The 27,723-nt window shown below is 39.8% G+C and overlaps 1 protein-coding gene across 2 annotated transcripts; it reads right to left on the bottom strand.

The window, feature by feature from the left end:
• Positions 1–404: 404 nt before the first annotated feature.
• On the bottom strand, positions 405–27,088 carry CCDC170 (coiled-coil domain containing 170). 2 transcript variants are annotated; one of them, XM_053461379.1, is made up of 13 exons: positions 26,871–27,088; positions 24,090–24,166; positions 23,393–23,420; positions 19,219–19,350; positions 16,653–16,909; positions 16,092–16,236; positions 13,851–14,036; positions 13,268–13,585; positions 6,745–6,945; positions 6,084–6,257; positions 5,398–5,640; positions 3,816–4,052; positions 405–884 (listed from the first exon to the last, which is right to left on the bottom strand). In XM_053461379.1, exons 1-13 carry the CDS (start codon positions 27,027–27,029, stop codon positions 747–749), a joined length of 2,295 nt encoding a protein of 764 aa, XP_053317354.1. In that variant the 5' UTR covers positions 27,030–27,088; the 3' UTR covers positions 405–746. The 2 variants fall into 2 exon arrangements, with proteins under 2 accessions (XP_053317354.1, XP_053317355.1); XM_053461380.1 differs by having other exon boundaries at positions 26,955–27,067.
• Positions 27,089–27,723: the final 635 nt, after the last annotated feature.

The following is a 27,723-nucleotide window of genomic DNA, read 5'->3' as shown; positions in this document are numbered from 1 at the left end:
CCCACAATTAATTTGAATGTAAAAACCGTTGAAAAAATTATTCACTTTTTTTAAAACTTTATTAAAAAGAATGAAATTTTAAAATGAATTTAATTACATTTAAATTTATATAATCTCTGCCACTGCAGTTTTTTCCTGTATAAATATGAATATTTATCCAAAATAAATCTGCAGGAAGCAGCCGCCTTGTTTTTCTAGTTGAATTTAGATGAGGTAGATTTAGTATGAACATGTCAGGAAACACAGTATAGGAGATCTACGTGGGGGGGAAAAAACACAAAATGGCAATTTTCCGCAGTCTATTTTTTCTACTGTTTGTAAATCACACCATAATACAAATTTTGCACATTAGCCAAAATGAAGACAAAAGAGACAATACTTTGTAAATTGAGGCTGACTTACAATAAGTCAGGAAAACAGGAAATAAATAAACAGGAAACTATTCGTAAGAAACTTCCCCTATGTCTTCGGGCCAACCGAAGCCTTGGTAGCTTTAATAGAACAGTTTAAGAATGCTGTTTTGTGGAAAGCAGTGAAAATAAGGCACTTTATTATACTGCATTATGATTTTTAATATAAAGTAACAATATTCTAGTAATTTGGCTCAATTAAAAGAAAATTATTTAAAAAACAAATTCTACACAAATGGCACATAACATTGCTAAGAAAATGAATAGGCCAGTTGTAGCGGTCTTTTCCAACTGTTGGTATATTATAATTCTTAATCCTTTTACACCTTTAAGTGTTTAGGCACATGAGACTACATGGTGGCGGTGGGTGTGGATCAGTCCTTCAAGCCGTTTTATTATTTCATAGTCTGGAAGTGCAAGGACGTTGACATTCAAGCCAAGCATGCGAGACACCACTTCGCGGAAGTCTACCAGCTGTAACCAAAAGGAAAGGATTAGTTAAAACTCACGTGAGAATGCTTTACTTTTCATTGTTCTACCAAGCCATGCAGATAGCATATAATACAGTCATTTAGTGGGAAGTCTATTCAATTAGTTGTGTGGGGCCTTGGTCTAATGCTAACAAACACAAAAGAAAAGTGTTGCGTAACAAGTCTACTTTGAAAAAGCGAGCAAGTTTATCATGTAAAAACGAGTAGAACAATTTTCATGTGTGTCCTTGGTTGGACAGAGCTGCTGCATCCTCTATGTGTCATTAATGGCTTCAAGGTAGACCCCTGTTTGTGGATTCCACTGCACAGAACCATGAAGTATCACCAAACTAAAAGGTGTAAGTTTATAATGGCTGGGGTGGAATGCACAAGTCTAGTAATAAGCACCTGTTTGGTATAATTGACTTTAATCATACACGTAACTATTTGCCTACAAATCCCTGACTTTGTAGAAGTGTACCTAAAAGAACTGCTGTTGCTTTGAAGGGTGGTCACACTAAATATCTGATTATGATTTCTCTCACTTTGTATTTTGTTAAATGCTCAAAAAACTGTAAGCATGATGTTAATAGCACAAATACTCATCTCTCTCTATGCAAAATATATTATAAATTGCCAATCCCAGTAAGTTTCTACAGGATGGTGGCTTACCCTACATAGTGCACAGTTACTTTGATGAGATGTCTAAAATTTATTCTCAGATCTTTAACTATGCATTTTGCCCTTCCACCTGAAGTCCATCAGTGTGTTCCTTGTAAAGTGTGTATGTTTAGTTAGAAATGCTCTGCCTCACAAGCAACCCTTTAGTGTTTTAACCACAAAGAGGAAATAACCTTCATCTGCAACAAGATATTTGCTACTTTTTGACTGTGCCTACCACAAGAAGAATGACATTCTCTGATGAGGGAAGCCGTTTAGAACCTTTTTTTCTTGGTGAGCGATTACATGCTGTCATGACATCTTGTTTAAGGGAATAGTACATCTAATTCCAGGATCCAGAGAAGACCCAGCTTTAATCATGTACTGGGCTTCAGAATTTAGCATTAATTCTGTTATTCTGTCTTAAACTTATGTAGCCCAGCCACCCAGTTGAGCTTGTTTATTGTAATTTGAAGTGCAGCTCTGATATAAAAGGTGTATATTCTGAGTGATCATGATCGGGCCTTCCCAGAAGGCACAAAGTGCACCGGTTTTAGTTACTAGGATCTATTGTAGACCAGGGTAAGGATAAATGATAGTCTACAGTGAGGACATGTATCAGACATTCTAGGAATCTTGTGTATCCCAGTCAGGGAGCCAGGGAAAAGGGACCTGTTCCAATTTATTCAGGAGGTAAAATAATAAAATATGGTATGTACCCTATGAAATAAAGATACTCTTCTATCTACTATGTTGAATTTAATATTTTTCTAACTATATACAGCAGTAGTAACATTTTTCTGAGGTATTGTTGAATGCCCAAAACGTCCACTGAAATAATTCTTAAATCAAATAAAAATCTGACTTTTTCAGAATTTTTGGTAGAAACACTTGGCACGTGACATAAAGGCAGCCACTGATGCTGTTCACATAGAAACGAAAATGTTCCTTTTTATTTAAATAAACCTTCAGATTATAGACTAAAAGTTCTACTAAACTGCATTTGCCCAGCATAATAGGAAGTACATGTTTTTTGTGGAACATGTTTTTTGTGACAACGGACTCCCTCTGCTCTGATGTGAATGTATTGCTACTATTAATAAACCCAAGCTGGTATCTAATAATTCTTGATGCACATTTGCCTGGAACTCCTGATGTTTGTGCACAGTAATTTATCCAATCAATGAATTGTCCACCCCATCACACTGTACCCTAATCAACACAATCATTAAGCCAAGATGCTCTAAGAACCCATGCAAAAATGAGTGTTAAATAAACGTAAGAGTAAAGAAATTGGAGTTTTAGGAAAAGTAACTACAAATCTAATATAAAATATACCTATGAATGCCTTTTGGTAACTTAATATGTGCACAAAATTTGCAATATTTTTTCACTAAATATATAAAAAATTATGTTTTGGTGAACAATTCAACTTGTCTGACAGTATAATGACTTGAATCCAAAGGGTAATTTTCTACTTCTCTAAAAATACAGTTTATCTCTTGTCCTGTCTTGTACATCTTCCAGGCAGAACTCATTGAACTATACCATTCATTGCAACCTGGTACATTCTGTTTATTTATTTGAACTACTTCTTCTTACATACACCATAGTCTCATCTTTTCTCTAGGATTGTCTGTGGTCCTCAACGCTGCACCTGTTTAGATGGTTGCCCAGGCAACAGAGACCAACAGAGAGCCATATTACATGCCACCCACACCACTCATGTCTTACCCCTAATCCTTGAAGCAACTGATTACATCAACAATATGTAAATGAAACATATGAACTGACTTTTGACAGTGAGTGGCAGAAGAAACATATTGTTCCCAGGCCGGAAATATGATGTTTCCATTTAAAGTTAAATTATCACGTTTAAAGAGCATGTAGAGGTCCTCATCCAGTAGGTCAACACATCTGGAAGACCACTCATCAATTCCTGAGAGTCTTTATGCAGGACTTCAATATCATCATTATGTTCCCCCCTACCCCAATAACAAAACAATCAAAACTGCTTAGGTGTGTGTGTGAATATTTTGGACCTGAACAGTTTTTTTAAAACAAAAGAGAGCAAAGTTTACAACGATAACTAAGTGTTTGGACTGGTTTTTTATCCCCGTGCTGCCAAAATCAGAGATGAACCTACAGTGCTGGTAGTTAATGTTTGATATGTCTGGCAATTTGAGAACCTGATTCCATTAACTGCCTAGAAACGTCCCAAAAGCTGTAAATTGGTAGAAAACAGATTACTTGACTTTAAACTGCATTACATTACCTGCTTTTCTCTCTTAGAAACCTCTTCTAATGTTTTCTTAAGGGTTTTCAGTTCACTGGTGACAACCTCAAACATATTTCCAGCTCTCTCCTTTTCTTCTTTAGCCTCTTGCTCGGTGAAATCTAGTTCTGATTTAAGAGAGATCAACTTCTTCTGAGTCTTGCCTTTAAGTTTTTCTATGTGATCCAAAGATTTGCTCAGCTCTTCTATGGTTTTATGTTGCTCAAGTGTTTTAATCTGGCAAAAAAAACATAAATAATTATTTAAAAAGAAGCCCTCATAGTTGGACATAGAATATAACTTTAACTCAAAGACAATCTTATATACTTATATCTTCTCAAAATCATTGAGAAGTATTTTATTGATCCTGACTTGATTACCACTGCATGTTGTAGTCATGTGTAAAAAGTTGACATAATCTGAAACTGAACATCTTAAATTTAAAATGGATGTCTGCAGTGAATAAAGACACATCATTTCAAGCTGTACACCCACATAATAGAATAAATTATATCAGTAAAATATTTTTTTAAATATGCAAACCAAACAGAAATGATTCTTAGACTTAAACCAGACTGACCTCTAGTGTTCTTATTGGTTTATAGAACTGAAATAAAGTGAGGATACTGCCTGAGGCCTACCTTCTTCTTTTTGTATTTGGTATACCAGAAATGGATACTGTATATTGGTTTCCACAGAAGATAATCCAATGAAGTTTTAGATACATTTCACTTGAGCAATGTTCATAGAGTAAGATGCACTGTGCATAAGTGTGCATAAGTATGTGAAGCAACTCTGGATGTTTTAAAAGCTTATATGAGAATTAGTGATATATTTAACTTGGGTGCTGCCCTAGGCCTGACCCAGGGCAGTACCTCATGTTCCCATCCGCCCCATCTCCCCTGCCATTTCCACTGCTGAGTGGAATATAGAAACACAGAATTTTAAGGCAAATAAGAAACATTCAGCTTATCTAGTCTGCCTATTTTTCCTGATGAGTAATTGGTCTCGATAGTTTCATGCTCTACTTATCAACAACTCACTTAGTAAAGGAAAATGTCTTTAAATTACATCTTATATCTCATGTCCTTTCACTTCATGCTCTAAAGGCTGTGTTGACTTGGCACGGTCCTCTATAGTGTAAATGAACCGGTTGGGGAGATCAGAGATCCTCCTTGTAACCAGAGCATTGAGCAGCAGCACACCGGGAGGGCCTGTTCACCCAAAGGGCAATCTGACCCCAAGTTTCTGACAGAGAGACTGACCTGCCACTCTAGGCCTAAATATGTCACTGATGACATTGTATTTTACTCTATGAATGTTGCTCTACTTCTTTAGAATGTTCAAAAAACTTTTATTAAAGATAATCACAGTTATATTATCATGTGCTTGATACCCAAGTACATCTACAAAAATACCTGTTAGTTGTTCATTGAAGAAAGGTAAGATAGATCTAGCATCATGAGGGTCCTTTTGGGGCACTAGTCTGATCACAGCAACCACTACTGGTTTTTAGTTGAACAATCAAATAGTCTTCCGTTGTCTTCTATCTTACACTACAGAGCATCTAGTCAGTACTTGCCTTTAGCTCGTTAGTGTCAGACAATCGTGCTTTAAGTTCAGTATTGGATCCCAGAGCTGTATTCAGCTCCTTCTGTAGTCTCTCCACCTTCTTTTGTAGTCGCCTGACTGTCATGTTTGCCTCATCTCTCTCCACAGCAAGAGCTGTTCGTACTTGTTTCTCTTCCTCCAACTGGGCAATCTTTTTCCTCAAAAGTTCCATATGAATTTCTTTGCTGTCGATTTGTTCCTTCTGAGCTTTTAACTATTTCGTTTTGAAATATCAATACAAAACACAATATTTAACTTGTAACTGGTATTAAATAAAATTGACAAGCATCCCAAATATGAGCCAGACAGACAACATTACCAGGGCTTGACTTACATTCGAGATGCCACTAGGAGCACCCATTCAGGATGTATCACCCACATATTTTTTTAGTAGGTCTTTAATGGTGTTCCAATGTGAAGGGCAAAACAGGGAAAGTACTGGAAAAGGGACAGAGCTTGAACAAAGTAGGGTGAAGGATTGGCAGGCCTTGCTGGCATCACAATAACCCTTCTCATTTGTTCTTTAAATCAATAGATCTTATGCTTCTGCCACAAAACTTTTGAAATAAATATGAAAAAAGTAAAATTGAGATTGAGGGTGGTTGTTTAGCAGGCTATTACCTAAACTATCCCAACTATCTGCAAATCTTTACTTACCTTCCTCTGCAAACCATGAGCCAGAGTCTTGTTCTCAATGACAGTGTCCGATTCCAACTTAACTAGCTGATTAGCTCGGGCAAGAATTGCATCAAGACGCATGTCAAAACCCACGTCAGCCATTACTCTTTCTACCTTCATCTTATCAGACAGTAGCTCCAAGAACTTCATGTACTACACAAAGAAAAAGAAGTACAAAAGTAAAATTACCTCAAAATATTATGAAAAGAGCAAAAATGTAACAGACAGTTCTATATTAAAAAAATACCTGTTTAACATACTGTATGCTTGTACAGTAACTATCTAATTATGACAATTATTGCCTTGTTGACATGACTTGGAACCTTATTGACTCCCATGTTCTCTTACATGTACCCTGGTTTATTCACTACTCTGTTAGGATTGCTTCTGTCATGATCTTTTTGTGTTATGTTATACATTACATGATTTAAAGGGACATCCTTCCAGTGGTGATGATGATGCAAGTGAGATGTATTTTCCAAAATAGGTGGAATTACAAATGTAGGGTACTGTTAAAAGCTTTTACCGTGACAAAGTGGGACCATTTTTTGTAAGTCTACTTGATAAAAGTCTGAGTTCCAATTAATCTCATAAAAAATATTTCTTATAACGAGTAACTTTCTATGTTAAATGGGCTTACCTTCTGCTTGTCAGAACTTAGAGTGTCCCTCATAACATCCCCTGATACCAGCTCCCCTTCGGCTAATTTGAGGCGACCTCTGAGATCTTCCAGATGCTGCTCAGCTTTCTTTGCCCTGTGCAATGCTTCCTGGTGGAGATCAGCCTGATTCTGCAGTTGTTCATGCAGTTTGCAAACTTTCGATTCTAGCTGAGCTACCATCTGTTAGATAAAAATAAACATTTTTGTTGTTAAACAGATTTTCATTACACCACATTTGTTTAGAAGAAATATGACTACCATTCTCAAAGCCAGATTCAGTAATCCTTAAAATTACTCTCATTTGATCCACCTTTCCCTTTGTCTATCCAAACTGGATTAGGCTCAGATTGCTAAAAGAATAATACAATGTTAAAAGGATGGAACACGAAACAAAATTTTAAACCATGTATTTATCCTGCATTATATTTTCTGTACAACAAGGTCAAAGGTTTATCTTCAACCAGACCCAAGGCAAGGCTTCAACCATCCGTTTTACAGATGAAGAGGGATGGATTTTTGGGGCACAAAGGCTTGAGATGAGCAGCATGCCCACGCACAACAATTCAGTCGTCCATATGTAGTTTAATAAGACGTGACTCAGGCACTCCAGGTAACAATTTCCATTTTCAAGCAGGGCATTTTTGGGGCATTGTCTTGCTAAGATGCATCACCATCACTCTTTTGTGGACAGTGAGGGTCATGGGCTGGTTAGGGAGATCTCTCCAGATGCCTTGCTGAGCTGTAAAATCGATTTTTAGCACAGGGCTCAGCTGTGTATCAATATGTATGGAACCAAAGAGAGGGTTTGGTTCCAGGGGGGAAGTTTAATATGTGTTGCACTGCAGTTAACCAGGATGTAGTTAAGGGGATGAGACACATGTGCACTGAGTAGAAGTTGGAGTTGAAGTTTATACAGTATGTTTTAAGAAGATCTGTTAATAAAATCATTAAACACTGCAGCTGGAGTCTGACAGCACTGTTAATGCACAGTAACATTGAAACATGGTGGCAGCAGATATTTGAGCACTATACTAAGAGCAGATATGGAAGGTCTAAAACCACCAGGTTTGCTGGATTTTCAGGCAAGGAATCTGTCTCAGGCATGGAGGAAATGGAAAGAAGAAATTCTCCTATACACAGACCTCACCATGACTGGCAAACCAGAGGAGCTGAAGGTAAAACTGTTCCTGTACTTACTTGGGGACAAAGGCAGAGAGGTTAAAGACACCCTTCTCCCTGGAGTGGCAGCTCCCTCACTAGCACAGCTAATGAAAGTATTTGATGATTATTGTGAACCAAAGCAAAATGAGACTGTGGAAAGATATCATTTTTTTTTCACGGAATCAGAGGGAAGAGGAAGGAATAGATGCATATGCCACAGAGCTGCGTACACTGGCAGCTACTTGCAACTTTGGTAATATCAGAGACTCATTAATAAGGGACAGGATTGTATGTGGCACAAGGGACTCTAAACTCAGAGAATGCCTACTGAGAGAAGTGGATTTAACACTGGAAAAATGTGTACAAATAGGTAGAGCTGCTGAGCTGTCTAAAGCAAGGGTGCAGCTCCTAGAGGGTTCCAGTGCCAGTGCCGTGTCAGTCCACGGGATGGAAACAAGGTACACCCTTAGGAAGGGTCACAGCAGAATGTCAATGACTCCAGACAAGATGATACAGTGTATATATTGTGGGAAGCGTCATGAGAGACTGAAAGAGAAATGCCCAGCATTTGGACAACAATGTAGAGGGTGCGGTAAAGCCAATCATTTTATTAACCAGTGCCGTACCAATACACAACACAGAAAGCCAGCAGTACAAGCTGTTTATAAGGAGTCAGAAGACTCAGAGCAATATGAAGACATTCTAGGTCTGACTTTGGAACCAGCTTTTCAGATTTGTGCATTGAAGAAAACAGTAAGCAGATTTCCATCAGCTTTATTTGCTACTATGCTAATCAACCAGGAGGCTGTTAGATTCCAAATGGACTGTGGAGCAGACTGTAATGTCATACCAGAAAGGTTGGTAAAAGACAAATCCAAAATAGTACCATGTGATAAGTTGCTACGGATGTACAATAAGAGCACACTGAAACCAGTAGGGTTATGTAAACTCAAAATAAGAAACCCATGCAATCAGAAATTGTATCAGGCCGAGTTTGTCGTAATTGACACGGATGTGTGTCACCCTATACTGGGAAGTAGAGCTATACAGGCAATGGGACTGATCTCGGTGCAGCACCAAAATATCCTGAATGTGGAACAAGATGGTGACCTACCACATGCCGCTGGGTGGGGTTGGCCAGCCATCAATAAAGAGTATGCAGATATTTTTCAAGGAGTGGGCTGTCTAGAAGGAAAACTGAAATTGGAAGTGGATGATCTTGTACAGCCTGTTAGACTTCCAAAAAGAAAGGTTCCTTTGTCGTTACTTAAACCCCTTAGAGAGGAACTTACCTGTTTAGAGAATCAGGGTATTATTACCCCTGTAGAGAGAAGCACAGACTGGATTAGTAGTATGGTAGTGGTGAAAAAACCATCAGGGAAGTTAAGAATTTGCATTGACCCTAAGCCTCTGAACAAGGCTTTGAAACGAAGCCATTATCCTTTGCCAACAATTGATGACATACTACCAGATCTAGCAAGAGCAAAGATTTTTTCAGTGTACGATGTAAAGAGTGGATTTTGGCATATTGAATTAGAGGAAGAATCTAGCTATTTGACCACTTTTTCTACCCCTTTTGGCCGTTACCGCTGGATTCGAATGCCTATGGGTATCAGCCCCGCCCCAGAAGTGTTCCAGCGAAAACTAAATCATGCATTGGAAGGGCTACCAGGTATCCGGATAATTGCAGATGATATTCTGATTGTAGGAGAAGGAGATACCGAGGCCGAAGCCATTCATGATCATGATAAAAAGTTGAAGAACTTGCTAGAACGTTGTAGAGAAAAACACATCAAACTAAATCCAGAAAAATTCCAGTTAAGAAAACCTGAAGTGCCGTATATTGGACACTTGTTGTCAGCCAAGGGACTTCGAGCAGACCCAAACAAGGTAAAAGCCATTACTGAAATGCCCAGACCTTTGGATGTTAAAGGAGTACAGAGATTTTTAGGGATGGTAAACTATCTCTCAAGGTTTTGTGAGAACATTTCTGGTGCTGCTGAACCACTGCGACAACTAACCCAAAAGAATGCAGTATGGGAGTGGACTGATGTGCAGGAAGAGGCATTTCAGCAGATTAAATCAAAAATCAGCAGTGCACCTGTACTTAAGTTTTATAACCCAGATGAACCATTAGAACTCCAATGTGATGCATCAGAGAAAGGTCTGGGAGCAGTGCTTATGCAAGGTAAACAACCAATAGCTTTTGCAAGCAGAGCAATGACGGAGACAGAGCAAGGTTATGCACAGATAGAGAAGGAGCTGTTAGCAATCCTCTTTGGAATGGAAAAATTCCACCAATTCACATTTGGGCAGACAGTAGCTGTACAATCGGACCATAAGCCCCTTGAAAGCATTATGAAGAAACCCTTACTTAAAGCACCCAGACGTCTTCAGCGTATGATGTTACGGCTTCAGATGTATGATGCTTGTATTAGATACTGCCCGGGGAAGTCTCTGGTAGTGGCAGACACATTGAGTAGAGCTTATCTAAAAGAAGGTTCCATGGAGGGCTCTGTGGAGCACCAGATTGAAACTATAAACATGCTCCAATATCTACCCATCTCAAACAGGAGACTGGTCGCTATACAACAAAGCACGGATAAAGACAGGTCTTTACAAGCAGTGAAGCAAATTGTTTTAAGGGGATGGCCTCATGCAAAGGAGCAGGTACCCCTGGAAGCATTGCCATTTTACCACATACGTGATGAACTGAGTGTGCAGGATGGTATTCTATTCAAAGGTGAGCGAGTAGTTATTCCATCAGATCTTCGAGCGGATATTATGTCTCGGATACATTCTTCACATTTTGGTGTGGAAGGATGTCTACGGAGAGCCAGGGAGAGTGTTTACTGGCCAGGAATGAATGCACAGTTGAAAGAATATATTGACCAATGTGACATATGTCGATCATTTGATACTAGACAACAGAAAGAGACATTAATTCCTCATGAGATCCCAACTAGACCGTGGGAAAAGCTTGGCATTGATTTGTTCACATTTAATGGAAAGGAATATTTAATATCAGTGGATTATGACTCTAACTTCTGGGAGATAGACCATCTGCATGATACAAGATCTACTACAGTAATACGAAAATTGAAGGCCCATTTTGCCAGATATGGAATCCCAGATACTGTATGTTCCGATAATGGACCCCAGTTTATAGCAACAGAGTTTAAAGACTTCAGTAAAGATTGGGATTTTGAACATGTTACCTCGTCACCAGGATATCCTCAGAGCAATGGGAAAGTGGAGTCTGCAGTAAAGACAGCCAAGAGACTATTGCAAAAGGCTATGTCATCCGGAAACGATCCTTACCTAGCATTGTTAGATCATCGAAACACGCCAACACAAGGCCTGGAGTGTAGTCCTGCGCAAAGACTGATGGGTCGAAGAACCAAATCATTACTCCCGATGAGAGGGAGTCTATTACGACAGGATCATGTGATGAATGGACGGCACCAAAACCTATGCAGGAATCAGCGTGCATTGCAAGCTGCTCAATACAACAGGGGAGCCAAAGACCTGCAGCCTCTAAATGTTGGTGAACATGTGTGGGTACAGCCTCCAACAAACCAAGGAAAAGAGTGGCGTAAAGCATGCCTACGAGCTCCTGTAGGAATCAGGTCATATGAAGTGGTGACGGAGTCAGGACAAGTTCTGAGAAGAAATAGGAGGCATCTAAGAGGTACTGGACGCTACATGCCTCAAAGAACCCAAGAAGAATCTCACTTCGAGAATACAAATCTGCCGTCATTGGAAAATAGCCCAGCAGAAGTTCGAGAAGAAACAAACATTGAGATATCAGACACAGATGTGCTACAGGGTGACAACAGAACCATGCCTGAACAACCACAGGAATCTAGAAACAACCAAACTAAAAGTGGGAGATCTATCCGAAAACCAACATATCTAAATGATTATGTAGACTAATGCTCAGCACCACCAGAAGAGAGGAATTCATATTCCTTCTGGAATGGAACTATAAAGAGATCAACTTTCCCAAAAGGGAAAAGATGTATCAATATGTATGGAACCAAAGAGAGGGTTTGGTTCCAGGGGGGAAGTTTAATATGTGTTGCACTGCAGTTAACCAGGATGTAGTTAAGGGGATGAGACACATGTGCACTGAGTAGAAGTTGGAGTTGAAGTTTATACAGTATGTTTTAAGAAGATCTGTTAATAAAATCATTAAACACTGCAGCTGGAGTCTGACAGCACTGTTAATGCACAGTAACATTGAAACAAGCTGCAGCTCAAACATGGTCACCACAATATGATGTGATATTCTGGTTCATTTCTTAGTGCGGTGGCTGGAAATGTAAGGCAGGTTGAAGGTCTTGCCCCAATGGTGTCATCATTCAACCACCCATGTTGGTGGGTGTGTAACCAGTATATACACACCTTTAAGCTGGATAGTGTAGAATGCTATAGATAAGACATAACAAATCTATGGCACACTTTTGCAAATGGCAGTGGGAGCACAATAAATGTGTTGGCCGTTACTATGGGTTTACTTCATGGGAGTCTACAAGTAATAGTTTTATAGCTGAAAATTTTACTTTTATGTTTCAGATTTCTTCAGATTTTGTTTTCAAATATTTGTGGTGCAAAAGACGAATAAAAATGAAACAGCCTATTAACTGTTTTGCAAACTGGATTGCCATCTACTGGATGTAAAGGTAAATGCAGCCTGCAGTGATAGAAAATAAAACATGCATTTTTTTATCATAGAATATATTTTATTGTGTGCCTGAAATATACCTACGGTTTATTCTCAGATCAACACGTAATTAGAACAAGATATGCTTGTAAATATAGGCATTTTCCTGTACATAATCCTGAGGGTGTATTTTGGAGGGGGTCTGGGTTCTGTAGCCAGAAGCTGACCAATAGCAATTTATTAGGCTTTCAACAAGGTTCTATATGTCATCTAACTTTGACATAAAAAATGAAACTATATAAAATTCCCTATAGTGTAAGTGCTGCAACCAGATATAAATTACATCTAAAGGGTAAACACTTGGGTAACAGAAAAGGACAGAAAGCCAAGTGGACAAACTATAATGGAGACAAAGAAACAGCAGGAAAGGATTAGATCGGGAGGGCGAGAGGTTAAAGAGATTGTAGAGATTCCTGAACAAGTGTAGTGTGAGTTATAAGATTTTGGAAGCTTTGGATAGGATCTAAAAAGGGGAGAGAAGACATTTTCTGAAGTCTATTATAAAATCATGAAGCAATTCTGCTTATTTCCTTAAATTTACACCGACATAGGGCAACCTAGATTATGGTTAGCAAAACTAAGCATAGTTTAGTGAGACATGATGCATCAACGTACCATGTTTTTGCTTTCTATTCTGTTTACCAAGTCTTGCAGCTTTTCCAAAATGGCCTCTTTCTTTGGTTTCACAGTTGTTGATTCTCGACTCAGGACTGCTGCAACTTCTTCTTTGAACGACTCAAACAGACTGTGAGCTGCCTTGGCTTCCCCAGCTCTGCTTTTCAACGTTATATCGAGCTCAGCTGAACTTTTCTTAGCCTGGTTTAGCTCTTGTTTGCTGGCTTCAAAAGCCCTTTGGGAAGCATTTAACCTGTCTTGCAGTAATTTTATTTCCCTCTCAAGACTGTGTTTGGCATCTGTGGCACTTTCGAGATCCTGAAATACAAAGTTCCGTAAAATGAAATTAGATTATCCAGGCTTCTAGGAAATGGGAACGTGAAAGGGTTACTGAATACAATCTTGTTACTAGGGACTACGTTCAGCTTTAAGATGGGACAAAATGTAATTACAAAGCGCAGTAGCTCCTGTTGCTATCAGTTGCGGCATGTGTAGTTTCAACCTCCCGCCCTTTATAATAAAATTAGATGCATGAACAATATTTAACATTTGCCAAAACACGGAGGGGATCTGCTCTACGAACCTTGTGAAGAACATCCATTTGCTGAGTAAGCGATGAAACTTTTTTTTGTTCTCTGCTAACTTCTTTAACAAGCCTCATGATAGTTTCTCTGCTGGCTCTGGATTCTGCATCATGGACATTATTAGTTTCCTCCAGAGTTGCCACACGGCCTTTTAATTCAGCATTATCTTTACAAAGTCCTACAACCTACAGTAAATAAATAGACATCATTAGATCATAAATCATTCCCCAAAACATAACAACATTTATGCAGTATTCAACATGTGAATCTTCCCCTTTTCCTTTTTTGCAAGTATGTATTGGTTATGTCCAAGCCCGGACTGGCCATCGGGCACACCGGGCATTTTCCTGGTGGGCCGGGCGGCCCAGGGCCGGATTGACATAGGGGCTGATGGAGCTGCAGCTCCAGGCCCCTACCTTAAAATAGGCTCAGTCAGGACCCCCCTCCCTTAAGTAAGCAGCAACTGCAACCGGGTCCGCCACTCTAGGGGGCCGGGCAGCCCCAACCAGGGCCGGCCTTAGGGGTGTGCGGCCGCACAGGGCTTAAATTAAAACATCGGGTTTTTTTTTTGTTTACTTTATTTAACATCCTTCATGTTAAATAAAGTTTGTTTAACTTTATTTAACATGGAGGATGTTAAATAAAGTTAAAAAAAAAACCCCGATGTTTTAATTTAAGCCCTGTGCGGCTGCGCACCCCTAAGGCCGGCCCTGGTGGGGGCTGCCCGGCCCCCTAGAGTGGCGGACCCGGTCGCAGTTGCTGCTTACTTAAGGGAGGGGGGTGCAGTGAGAGGGGGGAGAGGGGTAAGATAGAAAGAGGTAGAGGGGATAGATAGTGAGAGGGGGTACATATTGAGAAATTGGGAAGGGGGTACATAGTAATAAGGGTGAACATAGTTAGAAGGGGCAGATAAGAAGGGGATGAGGAGAGGGGGTAGTGTGAATGCGTACAAGAATGAATGAGTAAATGTGTGGATGAAGTGTGTGAATGCGTATGACAATTAATGAATTCATGTGTGGATTAATTGCTTGAATGATTTGTGAGACTGTATTAATGAGTACGTGTTAATGATTTGTGTGAATGAGTGAGTAAGTGTTTGTGTCTATCATGAATGCTTAAGTGATTTGGGGAAATGCAGATGGTACATGAAGGGTGGGCTTTAACAATAAATAAATAAAAATGGGCTGCTCAGTCTTAAATGCCCGGGCCTATTTTTTGTCCCAGTCTGGGCCTGGCTATGTCAATGTTATAATTATCACTTTCATAACAAGGGTTTTTAACACCCTACCGAGCAGAGATTGCCATTTTTATCATATGCTTGTTTAATTCAAAGTATTCATCTTCAGTATACATACACACATTTTTTGACTGGAGATTCTTTTGAGGTGTTTACAGATATCACTGGGGTCCATACAATGATTTGTTTATACTAAAATGTTATTGTATTTTTTATTTTATTTTTTAAATATAAAAAAAAATAAATAAAGAGGAAAAAAGTCTGTATCCATCTCCTCACTTTGAATCCCACTGCAGATGATCACACAGTGATCAAAAACCATGGCTATATAAGCCTGCATTTTTTATTTTGTACCAGAGATCAGACAGCAGGGAGGTCATCAGAGATCAACGCAGGGTCTGGATAGACCCTCTGAATCTTTTTCTCATCTGTTTTCTGGAAGACACCACCAGAACATAATACCTAACTGTGAAATCTGATCTGATTTCAAGTATAACTGGCCTGGTACCCGTGGGGAAATGTCCCGCTAAGTGCTAAATATTTATATCCCAAGGGTCATTTGAGACACTTATTTTAGGGATAGTACAATAATAGAATTAGTAATACCCCACCTATGAACTCCTAGTCCAAAATGCAGGTCATTCCTTCTACACAAGAACATTTGTTTGGATCATTTGCAAGATACTTTTAGGGTATTTAGTTGATAAGCTCTTGGCTCTATGAAATGTTCAACCAAGTACACTAACAGTTCTTAATAGGTGGCCTGTTAATGCCCTATTCACACAGCATAGGCAGTGATCCATGCTTCCAGACACAGCAAAGCCATAGAACTATGCCCGCCAGATACAGTCCAAACATAAAGGCATGCCCCCCAAATGCAGCCCAACCATAGTCATTCCCTCTAGATACAGCCCAGCCATAGAGTCTTACCCTCCAGATACAACCCAGCTATGTACATACCCACCAAACACATCACAACTAAGTTATGCTTTCACGTTAGTACCTTTGAAATCAGCAGTTCTTCTGAGTCATCTTTTCCTTTAATGTCAAAATCCAGACAAGCAGAGAGTTCGGCCAAAAAATGTCCATGGCTTCTACTGTACCGTGATACTTGGCTCTTGCTATCCTCCCACTGAGTCAGATAAGTCCTACATAATAATTGACATAAAGCAATAATAAACAGAATTGTTCTAATTAGGTCTCCCCCAATTGATGCATTTCATTCTGTATCAGTGAACTGTGCACTATATGTTATCATTAAACTTGGTCCATCTGCAACCAATTGATGAATATAGTTCTTTGTTCAGGGATCAAAAATATTTTACAAAAGCTGCTCCTTTTGGTGTTCAGTCACCAGCAACCTACACTAGCAGAACTGGTAAACAAGGCTGCAAAAGCGGAAACAATTTTGGGGCCACTTAAAAAATACTTTCCCATATCAGTTCTCTACAGTTGAATTATCGGTCTGTTACTCATTAAGGAAATCTTTGCCAGCTTAATGTTTTTTAGATATTCCTTTTGTAAATTGAACTAACACGTTTGACGAAAAACACCATCCACTTACTTTATCCTAGATTCCAAATCTTGGATTTTTTCCTTGAGGTCTTGATTCTCCTGCAGAGTTGCCTGCATGGCCAAATCTGCTCTTGTCTTGGAAGTGGCAAGCAACCCTGATTGTTCTTCTGATTCCTGCATCCTGCCTCGTAGAGAGGTAATTATTGAGGCCTGTCTTGCATTGTTTTCCTTGTAATTTTCTACTTCAGACTTTAGCTCCTGAAGGGAAACGTCTCTGGAGGACAGCCTGCTCCTGAGATCGAACAACTTTGGAGAAAATAATATGAACTGAACAATCTTCTAGGGTTTTTTATTTTCTCCTTCTCTGAATGAAGTTTGCTTATGTGATTATATTAAAGATTTTACACAACTTACCCTGAACTTTCTGAAAAGCCCACCAAATATGCAACCTGTCATATGGCAGCCTCTACAGTATTCCACATTCTGGTGGAGTGTAGACTAACCAATGTGACCAAGCCTCTCACAGAAAGCCCCAATGACACCTTTTCTGTGTCACATCAAATAATTAAGCAAGGCCTTTTAGCTTTATGGGCATCAGAAATAATATTACCGTATTTGCCTGATTATAAGACGACCCCCCAAATCTTAATATTAATTTAGGAAAAAAAGAAAAAGCCTGAATATAAGACGACCCTATAGGAAAAAAGTTTTACCAGTAAATGTTAATTCATTTAAAAAAATTTTTAATAAAAGCTATGATTGAGAAAAATATTTTGGTTTTATTTCCTTCTATTTTCCAACCTGCCCCCCAGTTATGCACATCTTCCCCAGAAATGCCTTATACCCCCTATATGCCACTGTGCCCCATGATATGCCTTTTAACCCTCTAAATGCCACTGTGCCCCGTGATATGCCTTTTAACCCTATATGCCACTGTGCCCCATGATATGCCTTTTAACCCTATATGCCACTCTGGCACTTAGAGGGTTAAAAGGCATATTATGGGGAAGAGTGGCATATAGGGAGGTTTAAGGTATTTCAGGAGGCAGAAGGGCGTATAGTGGGTTAAAAAGGCATTTCTGGAGGCAGAGTGCCCTTAAGGGGGTTAAAAGGCATTTCACAGAGCACCCTGCCTCCAGAAATGCCTTATGCCCACCCATTTAACACCCCCCCGCCCCACTTACCGGTACTTCTGAGTCTCCTGTCATGTAGCTGGGGCAGCGTGTAGACTCACGCTGCAGCCGGAAGGAGGCGTGGCTAGCAGTGGGGGTTGTCTGCGTGCATCGCGCAGACATTCCCCGGCTGTCAGAGATCAGAGTTCCCCGTGCCGCACCGGTGCGGGGAACTCTGATCTTTGACAGCCGGGGAATGTCTGTGCGATGCACGCAGACAACCCCCGCTGCTATCCACACCTCCTTCCGGCTGCAGCGGAAGTTGTCTACGCGAATCGCGTAGACATCTACATGCTGCCCCAGCTGCACACCGGGGACTCTGAAGTACTGGTAAGTGGGGCGGGGGGTTGAGACAGGAGGATCCAGATCCCCTGCAGCTGCGGGGGATCTGGATCTTAGTCGTCTCATAGTCAGACTTTGAGTCAGCATTTGCTCTGAAAAAAACCTCGTCTTATAATCGAGCAAATACGGTAATAAGTTTCCTTTTGTTGTCTGAAGGCTGGCTCCTTGGAGTAAATGGAGAAGCGAGGGATCGATATATTTTTTCAAACTTTTCCATATAGTCTTATGGCTCTGCTTTATTTTTTATCACATGCTTTAGTCAATTAATATAGATTTTTTTGCAAAGTCATAGTATAATTCATGAAGTATAAGTGGGACAAAAATGTATAATTTTTTAGTAAGAACAATACAACAGTGGAAACTGAAACTGTTGAAGTTGTTACCAACATAAAAAAGATACTTACGCTTTTGGGACATCAGAGGCTTTTGAGGTTACAAAAGCACCTATGTCAGACCAATAAGAGGTGTTAAATTTAACAAAATCTTTATTTTCTCTTGGGCTAATGTGGCTATATATTTTTGTTTATTAAGTTTACACCATGTGCGTCAGCACGATGAGTATGTACTGTGAGCTATGGCTGTAAGAATGGATTGCTTTCCCAGTTGTTGGTGTAGAAGATGGCAGAGGGCTCACAGTCATACTCCGGTTCTCCAGGTAATAATCTTTATGATATGGGAGTGGCATCTAGGAACCCCCCCCCACACACTCACCACCATAGAAAGTTAAAGAATTTGTGACAAGCCCTGCCCATAAATGTCATCAGTGCTACCCTACAAACAGTACCAGTCCTGCCCACAAATGTCATTAGCCCCACCTACAAGTGTCATCAGTCCCTCCAAAGAGAGTGGGCTCTGGGTAACTGGAGCATGAAAGTTCCCTATTATGGTCGCAGTGCCTTTGTGTCATATGGCATCATCTGTATTTGCCTCTAACTCTACAAGTAAAGGTATGTTTATTATAGGGAATTTTTGGTGACCCTTGTGGGAAAAGAGTGAGATGTAAGAGTTTATGTACTGAAAAAGCTACTATTCTCAAAACATTTTTGAAAGTTCTTTTAATGACAGGTACATACACTAGTCAGATACCAATATACAACTCACCTCTGACTGTGCAGTCTCAAATTTCACTTGCAGGGCTGCCAGTTCACTATGAGCATTTTCTGCAATTGTTCGGTAGTGATTTACTTGCTCTCGAGTGACAGGAATATCCAGAAGTAGAGGGTCATAGGCGCTCTGGAAAAATGAGTACAATACAATGCAATTACATGCGGTGGATAAACTGCAGAATTTTACTGACTGACATATAAGTAATGCTTCCAACGTAAACTCCTATCCACCTATTAATATAATAGAAATAGGGTAGAAAGAAATATTTTCATTCATTCATATTTTCAGATATATAAATGCTTTTGCAGGACTGCTGTTTAAGTACTAATGAAATAAATGTGGAAGACAATATTATGATATTTTTGTGTGTTACTTACCGTATTTGCTCGATTATAAGACGAGGTTTTTTTCAGAGCAAATGCTCTGAAAAATACCCCTCGTCTTATAATCGGGGTCGTCTTCTAATCAGACCTCAAATAGAGGTCTGATTAGGAGACTAAGATCCAGATCCCCCGCACCGCTGCAGGGGACCTGGATCCTCCTGTCGTCGCCCCCCCACTTACCGGTGCTTCCGGAGGTGAAGTTGGCAGCGGGGGTTTGTATGCGTCCGTCGCAAATACCTTCCCCGACTGTCAGACATCAGAGTTCCAGAGTTCCTGATCTCTGACAGCCGGGGAAGGTATTTGCGACGGACGCATACAAACCCCCGCTGCCAACTCCACCTCCTTCCGGCTGCCGCGGAATGAGACGTCAACCCGCTGCCCCGGCAATACAGCAGGAAATTGGAAGCACCGGTAAGTAAGTAAGTAAGTGTGTGTGTGTGTGTGTGTGTGTGTGTGTGTGTGTGTGTGTAGGTAGGGCATTTCTGGAATGCCTTACACCCCTATATGCCACTCTGGCACTTAGGGGGTTAAAAGGCATATTATGGGGCAGAGTGGCATATAGGGAGGTATAAGGCATTTCAGGAGGCAGAGTGGCGTTAAGGGGGCATTTAATAGTGCACTCTGCCTCCTGAAATGCCTTATACCTCCCTATATGCCACTCTGCCCCATAATATGCCTTTTAACCCCCTAAATGCCAGAGTGGCATATAGGGGTATAAGGCATTTCAGGAGGCAGAGTGCTCTATATAATGCCTTTTAACTCCCTTAATGCCACTCTGCCTCCTGGAATGCCTTATACCTCCCTATATGCCACTCTGCCCCATAATATGCATTTTAACCCCCTAAATGCCAGAATGGGATATAGGGGTATAAGGCATTTCTGGAGGCAGAGTGGCACATAGGGGGTCAAAAGGCATACCATGGGGCACAGTGGCATATAGAGGGTTAAAAGGCATATCATGGGCCACAGTGCCATATTGGTGTGGCAAGCCTGGGGGCAGATGTGCGTAACTGGGGGACAGGTTGGAAAATACAAGAAATAAAAACAAAAAAAAAATATTTTTCTCAATCATAGCTTTTATTAAAAAAAATAGTTTACATGAATTAACATTTACTGGTAAAACTTTTTTCCTTTAGGGTCGTCTTATATTCAGGCTTTTTCTTTTTTTCCTAAGTTAATATTCAGATTTTGGGGGGTCGTCTTATAATCAGGGTCGTCTTATAATCGAGCAAATACGGTATTAGGCAGATAATGCATTGAATTAGAGAAATTCTTCACATATTGAGAGATTAGCATAGCCAGGGCCGGCCCTACAATGGAGCCGACTGGGGCAATTGCCCCAGGCGGCACTTTAGAAGGGGCGGCACTTTGCCGCCCCAAGCGTTTTTTTTGGTTGTTTGTTTTGAAGCGGAGGAGAGAGAGAGGGGCGCCGAGTAGTTTTCGCTTACCCGCTCGGCGCCCCTCTCTCCTCTGCGGCGAGTCTCCCTGTTCAGTCTCGGTGCCGGCTTGTAATGATGAGCGCCGGAAGTGGCGTCAATTTCCGGCGCTCAGCATTACAAACCGGCACCGTGGCAGAGCAGGGAGACTCGCCGGCAGGACTCTTTAAAGGTAAGTACCCGGGGGGGGGAAGAATAATGGCGTCAGCGAAGTTTAAAATGCGTCTGCGGGGGGGCGGCATTTTTAACTTCGCCCCAGGCGGCGTTAAGTCTTCGGCCGGCCCTGAGCGTAGCTTTAAGTTTTTCCAATTTGACCTGAAGTCTCTCAGTGAAGTCCTGCTTCCCAGTCAGTTTGTTCTTTCCTCAGCAGGAGACCGGTGTTTGACCACACTCACTCCCCACCTACAGCTCCCTTACTAAAGGGAGTCTGGGGCTAGCCCTATCCCTATGCAATGCTAACCCCAACCCACTAGTTGCTCACCCTGTCCCTTAATAAATCCACTCTTCTAAAGAAAGAAAGCTCCAAGTAGCTTACCCTGAAAATTTCAAAGGTACTGAGATGAGGCAAAAGGTATAACAGAATTTAATTGTATATTAAAGCAATAGTGTTGCCAAAGCAGCAGCTGTTATCCCATATGAGATGTCATCTTGTGGCCTGCACTGATCGAGTGGTACTGACATATGAAAAGAGCCTATGACAAGGCTTGTTGAAACCACACATTTTTTTTCATTTAAAGTACTCAGAAAATAGAAAATTATTTTTTATTAATATACATCTGTCCTCCTTTGTTGCTCCACTGTGCCAATCAGCTTCTTACCCTGACCTACACAGCTCTTCAACAACTCTGCATTCCCCTACATCTCTACCCTCCTATTCATAGGAGACCCCTAACTGCCCTCTTCGTTCCTCTCATGACCTGCATCTTTCTCCTACCATCATTACCTCTTCCCACTCCCTTATTCAGGATTTCAAACGTGCTTTACCCCTTCTCTGAAATTCCCTTCCCAGTTTTGTCTGACTTTCTCCCTTGTACGCAAATTACAAAAGCTCTCTGAAAATACACCCCTTTCAAAAAGTGTACAACCTTTCTTCCTAAGCCAGCAACCTAAACGCCATCTGAATGACCAACAACCTCTATACTGACAATCCAACACAATCAACTCATATATATAAGTGAATGTAATGCTGTTAATGTATTTGTGAAAAACTAAATTTCTGAAAGGTGGGACATTGAAAGCCACGACTAGTATTTGTAGTTCAACAAATGGAATGCCTTGAGTTTCCCAACATTGAGTTTGATGTTTGTTTATAATAAAGTGCAATAATTGGCTATGGCAACATTGCTTGACGGATGCCTATATGAGTAATATACCGATAAGGACCTATGCATGAAACACTTGCTTGCTGGATACCAAAAACAAACCCTGGCACAAGCTTCATAGCAACCAGTTTTAGTACACAAATGCCATAATTATGTCATCTTCCTTTACAGATTACTCTGGTATACAAAGGCTAATAGTGTCATACTAAAACACGTTTAAACAAATTAATATTAGAGCCACGATAATAGAAGATGAATCCATCATGTGAAAGACAGGGAATACAGCACATAGAAAAGGTATCTTTCCTCTAGGAAAGCTATCTAGCCTTTTACGTGATTTTTAACTAGAAAGGTTTATTATTTTGACCCTGGAAAAATTAGTAATATGAAAAGCAATTGTTATTGGATCTAGGGTTGGGCAAACATTCTGGATCTATGTCAGGTAAAACTAAAAAAGAATAAAGCCTATGTATTTTTCATAATCCACATTGGTTTTTCCAGCAGGTTTAGGGTCTTAGCACTGCCATTGTGGCGACCAAATGGTACATAGAACCTAACTGGACAGCTCTCTTTTGTGAAGATCTGTTCCAGGCACACATTAGCATACTTGGGAACTCTTCAGGTTTGACCAGAAGCCTCCAGTTGAAACCCTGGTTTCCTGGGTCTCTGGGTTAGCTTAATCTTTCTCACAGCAGGGAAGTGGTGCTTGGCCACACCTAATCCCCACCCACTTTCTGACTACCTCTGCCCATTTCCCACCCACTTAAGTCTGTCTGGGGCTAGCCCTGCCCCTAAGCACAGCTACTCTTGCCTCTTTACAAAGCCACTCCACCAGAAGAGGGAGAGCTCTGGGTAGTCTACCCTGAGAAGTTCACAGGCGTCCTCATTAGCAGCATTCACAGATAATAAAGGCACTTCAAAAATATACTATAGTTAGAATTAGAATAATCTAATATGATAACATAATTTGATCTGATTTCTAAACAAATTGTTAAAATCACATCAATACAAATACAAATGTACTCACCTTTAATAGGTCTCTTCTGCTTCTGCTCCTAAAGAAAGCAAAATTTTAATGTTTCATTAGAGTTTGACATCTCTCCATTAAGATGTTTGACTTCGCTTCGGACACCGAATGCATATGTTCATATTTTTTTTCCAACAACATAAAAATATATATAACTATTTTACCAAAGCAGATACAGATATTGATGTGCCCTGTATTGTAAACCCTACATAATTCTTCTCTCACGCATCCTGAACTCTCCTCCCCTTTTCTCACATCTACTGGTAAATATGCTGAAGACATTACAGGTGGTGCCTTAGTAGTGGAATAAAAGAACAAGGAGGAGTGTACCTGGTGTACACGTGTTTTACCAGGTAATACATATTTTCAACTAATACGCTCATTTTAAATGGATTATACACAAAACTGAGTTTGTAGGAGAGAAGAGCCATTCAAATAACCAACTTCACTACAGATTATGAATGGCCAATCCCGGCAAACTTCTCCTGCAAAAAGAGCTAAAATGCCTTTACATTATGAATAGCTAACCCTCTACTACACCACTACTAAACATTATCTTTGCATTATGCATGGCCAGCTCGGCCTCTTCCGCAGGAGAAACTAAGTCCTTCATAATCAATAGTACATTTGTTGGGTTGTAGGCTGCCATCTTAGTGAATTGATCATTCACTTATCTCTTTAAACACATTGTTCATACCTTCCAGCATTCCGAGTTGAAGATAAATCATCCATGATGTCCATGTTTCTTCTGTATAGGTTAAACTGCTCTTGTGCCTTTACATTTAAAAAGAAAATAAGTGTAAATCAAAGTGTACAAAGCCGGCAAGTGAAATTTGTTAAATAATTTTAATGCAAGAAAAAAAGTACTGTGTGTAATAAGAAATGCCTGCACCATACCTGAAATAGGAAAAAGCCATTCCTGTAAACTTGGGTAAAGTCCTATTTATTCCACCCAGTGTGCAACACTATATGTTTAATTGTTGATCAATTCATTAGAATGTATTCATTACACAACACCTTGACCTGTAATGCAGAGAAAGGATGGATGGGATGGAGAGGCACGGTATGGGGTCCATTGCTCCTCAAACAGTTTGCTGAAAAACAGATCCCACCTGGTGCCTCTCCTCCTTCCATTGTGCATGGATGGTCTGGCAGAGGCACGGGATGGGGTCCATTCCTCCTCAACCAATAATCCCCCAGGGGTTATCCAAGCACCAAGAGGGTAGACACTAAAATGGCGCTTAGTTGTTTATGAGGGTGCACCAGCAGCACCAAGTTGTTGGAGGATGCATTATATTGGTTGAAGAGAAACTTCATGGGGTCAGTATGTCTCTGAAAGGGTTATTTAAAGCAATTTAACTATCCCCACCCCTAGCAGCTAATGAATAGGCTTGTGCATTCTGATTTGTACAAAAGTTGCCTGTTCCATGCATTTGTAGAGCTCTTCAAAAACGAGGGCACTTTTCGACGAAAACTGCCGAAAACCAATTGAAAAAGTGCAGAAATTTTGTCAGGATTTGTCCATTTGATGCCACGTGTAGCTGTCGCTGCCATTACATGCCCTTTTGGCACTCCTTGATGAGGTAAGTTGGGAAGGGACTGTGTGTTTCCTTACTTTTTTCACTCTGGCCAATCATCATTTACAAGGGGAAGGGGCAAGCATTAGATATATAACTGTGGTGCTGCCATTTTAACTTGTCAGTAGCAGCCGTTACAGACTGATGAGTCGGTGTGTGAGACAGAGACAGTTAGTTTAGCAGAGGCTGATATTCACCCTCATTGCTCATTTACAATACTGCAAGTATTGTGACTTGCCTTTTAGTTGTTCAAAATGTAAAACCTATTCTTGTGTAGTTTAAGTTGACCATTTGTCCAATTTGTGGACCGGTTAATTTGTTTATTATCTTTTTTTGGCTTCAGTAACTTTTTTTGGCATATTTTTAGGCAACTTGCATACAATCACTTTTCAATTATGGGGTAAAGATAAAAGTTGAGGAATAGGGTCCATGTCTTGGCTTGGTCTTTAATTTGGGCTAGAAAGTGGGCAGTGAAAGGGTAAAAGAGACAGAGAGTCATCTAGAAGTGAGCAAGGTTGTCCCTATCGTCTGTAGGACCCCACACTAAATTGTCAAACCGGTTATGGAGAACCAAGAACCTTCTTTAATAAGCAACTTATTAGAAATTGTGCCTTCATACAGGTATCAAAATGGGTTTTCACACAACCAAGCAGCTGGTTCTGCACTACAGGTTAACAGGTTGTAAAGGTATTAAAGAATACATTGTAATAAATTCATCAACAACTTTACATTGAATTAAACAGATTTTATTAAATTTATTTTTACTTTATTACATTATCATAAAAAGTGAGACAAGCTCCATATGGCCTAACATGTTTTGCAGTTTCAGTGTAATATTCCCATAACAAATGGTTTGCTTATATTGAAATACTTTTTTTTCCAGTAGTAATTGTTTCTTAGTAGTTTGGTAAATTAAAAGTGTTTTATAAATAAAACTTTTTAACCCCTTAATAATTAAAGTACCTTTGCAAAACACAGTGTTATTTTACATTTTCATACATGAACGGACCGGTTAGAATAATTCATAAAATTTGAGTTTAAAGCAATTCCAGTATTATAACCTGCTTTTTAGTCCTTTTTTTTTCCTTCTGAACTAACGATCTCACTGCAGATTGTATTATATTATGCTGGGAGGCTGTTCCACTTATTTACCACCCTCTCAGTAAAGTTAAGCCTCCTTATATTACATCTAAGCCTTTGATGCTCTAGTTTTAGATTATGACCTTTTGTTCTATCATTTCTCATTATTATTATTATTTATTGTTTTATATAGCGTCATCAAATTCCGTAGCTCATCCTTTAAAATAAACATATTGTAGTTTCTTAACTCTGTTTATGTATTTAAATGTCTAACGTAAAATATTAACTTTTCTCCCTTATTTTAGGTATCTAGAGTGTGTATAATATGACATTTATGTGAAGTTTGTTTTCCCCAAATCAATCTTGATCTAGCATTATTCTTTCTTAGAAATAGAAAAGTTAACCAAATAGACATATCTGCAACAATAAGATTTTTTAATAAACCATGAAAGACATGTAACCATATAAGACATGAAGACACATGTAGTAACACATCAGATGGTGTATCCAAAGGGTTTTGGTCCTTACAGGAAAACCTAACATGTCACAGCATCCATAATAAACCCAATCATTTGAAATATGAACTGATCTTGCACTGTGTAACCTAGACAATGCAACCTTTGTCTCTGGAATTTGAGATTGGAGTTAAACTCTCTAGAGTTCACATGGGAATGGGAATTTTACATTTTGTAGTATACACCTACTGGTCACAATACATTAAATAAGTAACAAAAATAAAGAAGAGTGTATAAAGCGTAAAATGTAAATAATAAATTGACTACAATTGTTTCGCGATGACAAAATAACGTTTGGAAATATACCTCAGAGTCACCTCCCAAAGTAGGTATAGTCGGGGAGTGAGTGCGAAAAGCTGCATTGCTATTGGCGTCAATACGTCTGCTTACATGGGCTGCATCTGCTCTTGGGAAGCTGGGTAAAGACGAGTGATCGGCATCGAGGTTCAAGCTGCTGGTGCTCATCCTTGGGGGGAACAAATGGAAGTCCCAGGGAAATTGGAGTCTGGCTGCAGGATGTCTCTGTTCGAAAGCCTTTAACACAAGTTCTGCTGGATACACTCACAAGGGTTTCCAGGAGACATCACCGCATAGCAACGTGTAAACACACAGGGCAGGGCTTTGTTGATAGGATGAAAGAAAGGAAGTACTAACTTCTGGTATTAAAGCACACTGGAGAACAATACGTGTGCTAAAGGAGAAGAAAAGGGCTCCAACATTGAGGCCATTAATAAAAATTAACAATCAGTATTTAAATAATCTACCTATTGAGCCATATATTATATTATTACAAGAAATTCATTTGCCACAGATATCCATGCTGAACACAGAAGTTTCTGATCAATAACTTGGAAGAAGGTTGTATTCCAGTCCCAGCAGCGCAAGAGTATTGTAAAGTAATACCTTAGACAATAGTAGGGTTTTTTTCATTCTTTCTTTATTAACAATTGTGTTTTTTTATCATTTTTTATTTATTTTATAACCAGGCTCAGATCTCTGGGGCAAACAAAAGTGAGTTAGTGAAGGACTGTACAAACATTCTCCAAAAACGCTTGCCTCGTGGGTAATCTTGGCCATAAGCCTGTAAACTAGAAAAAAATTATTAAGGAGGATATTCACTTTTTTAAGAGATTCAGATAAGAGCAGGATGACCTATTCC

Source organism: Spea bombifrons, chromosome 3 (assembly GCF_027358695.1).
Source record: "Spea bombifrons isolate aSpeBom1 chromosome 3, aSpeBom1.2.pri, whole genome shotgun sequence".
Classification (NCBI taxonomy): Eukaryota; Metazoa; Chordata; class Amphibia; order Anura; family Pelobatidae; genus Spea; species Spea bombifrons.
Note: the sequence above shows the minus strand (reverse complement) of the source record. Positions and strands in the feature narration are given on the sequence as shown.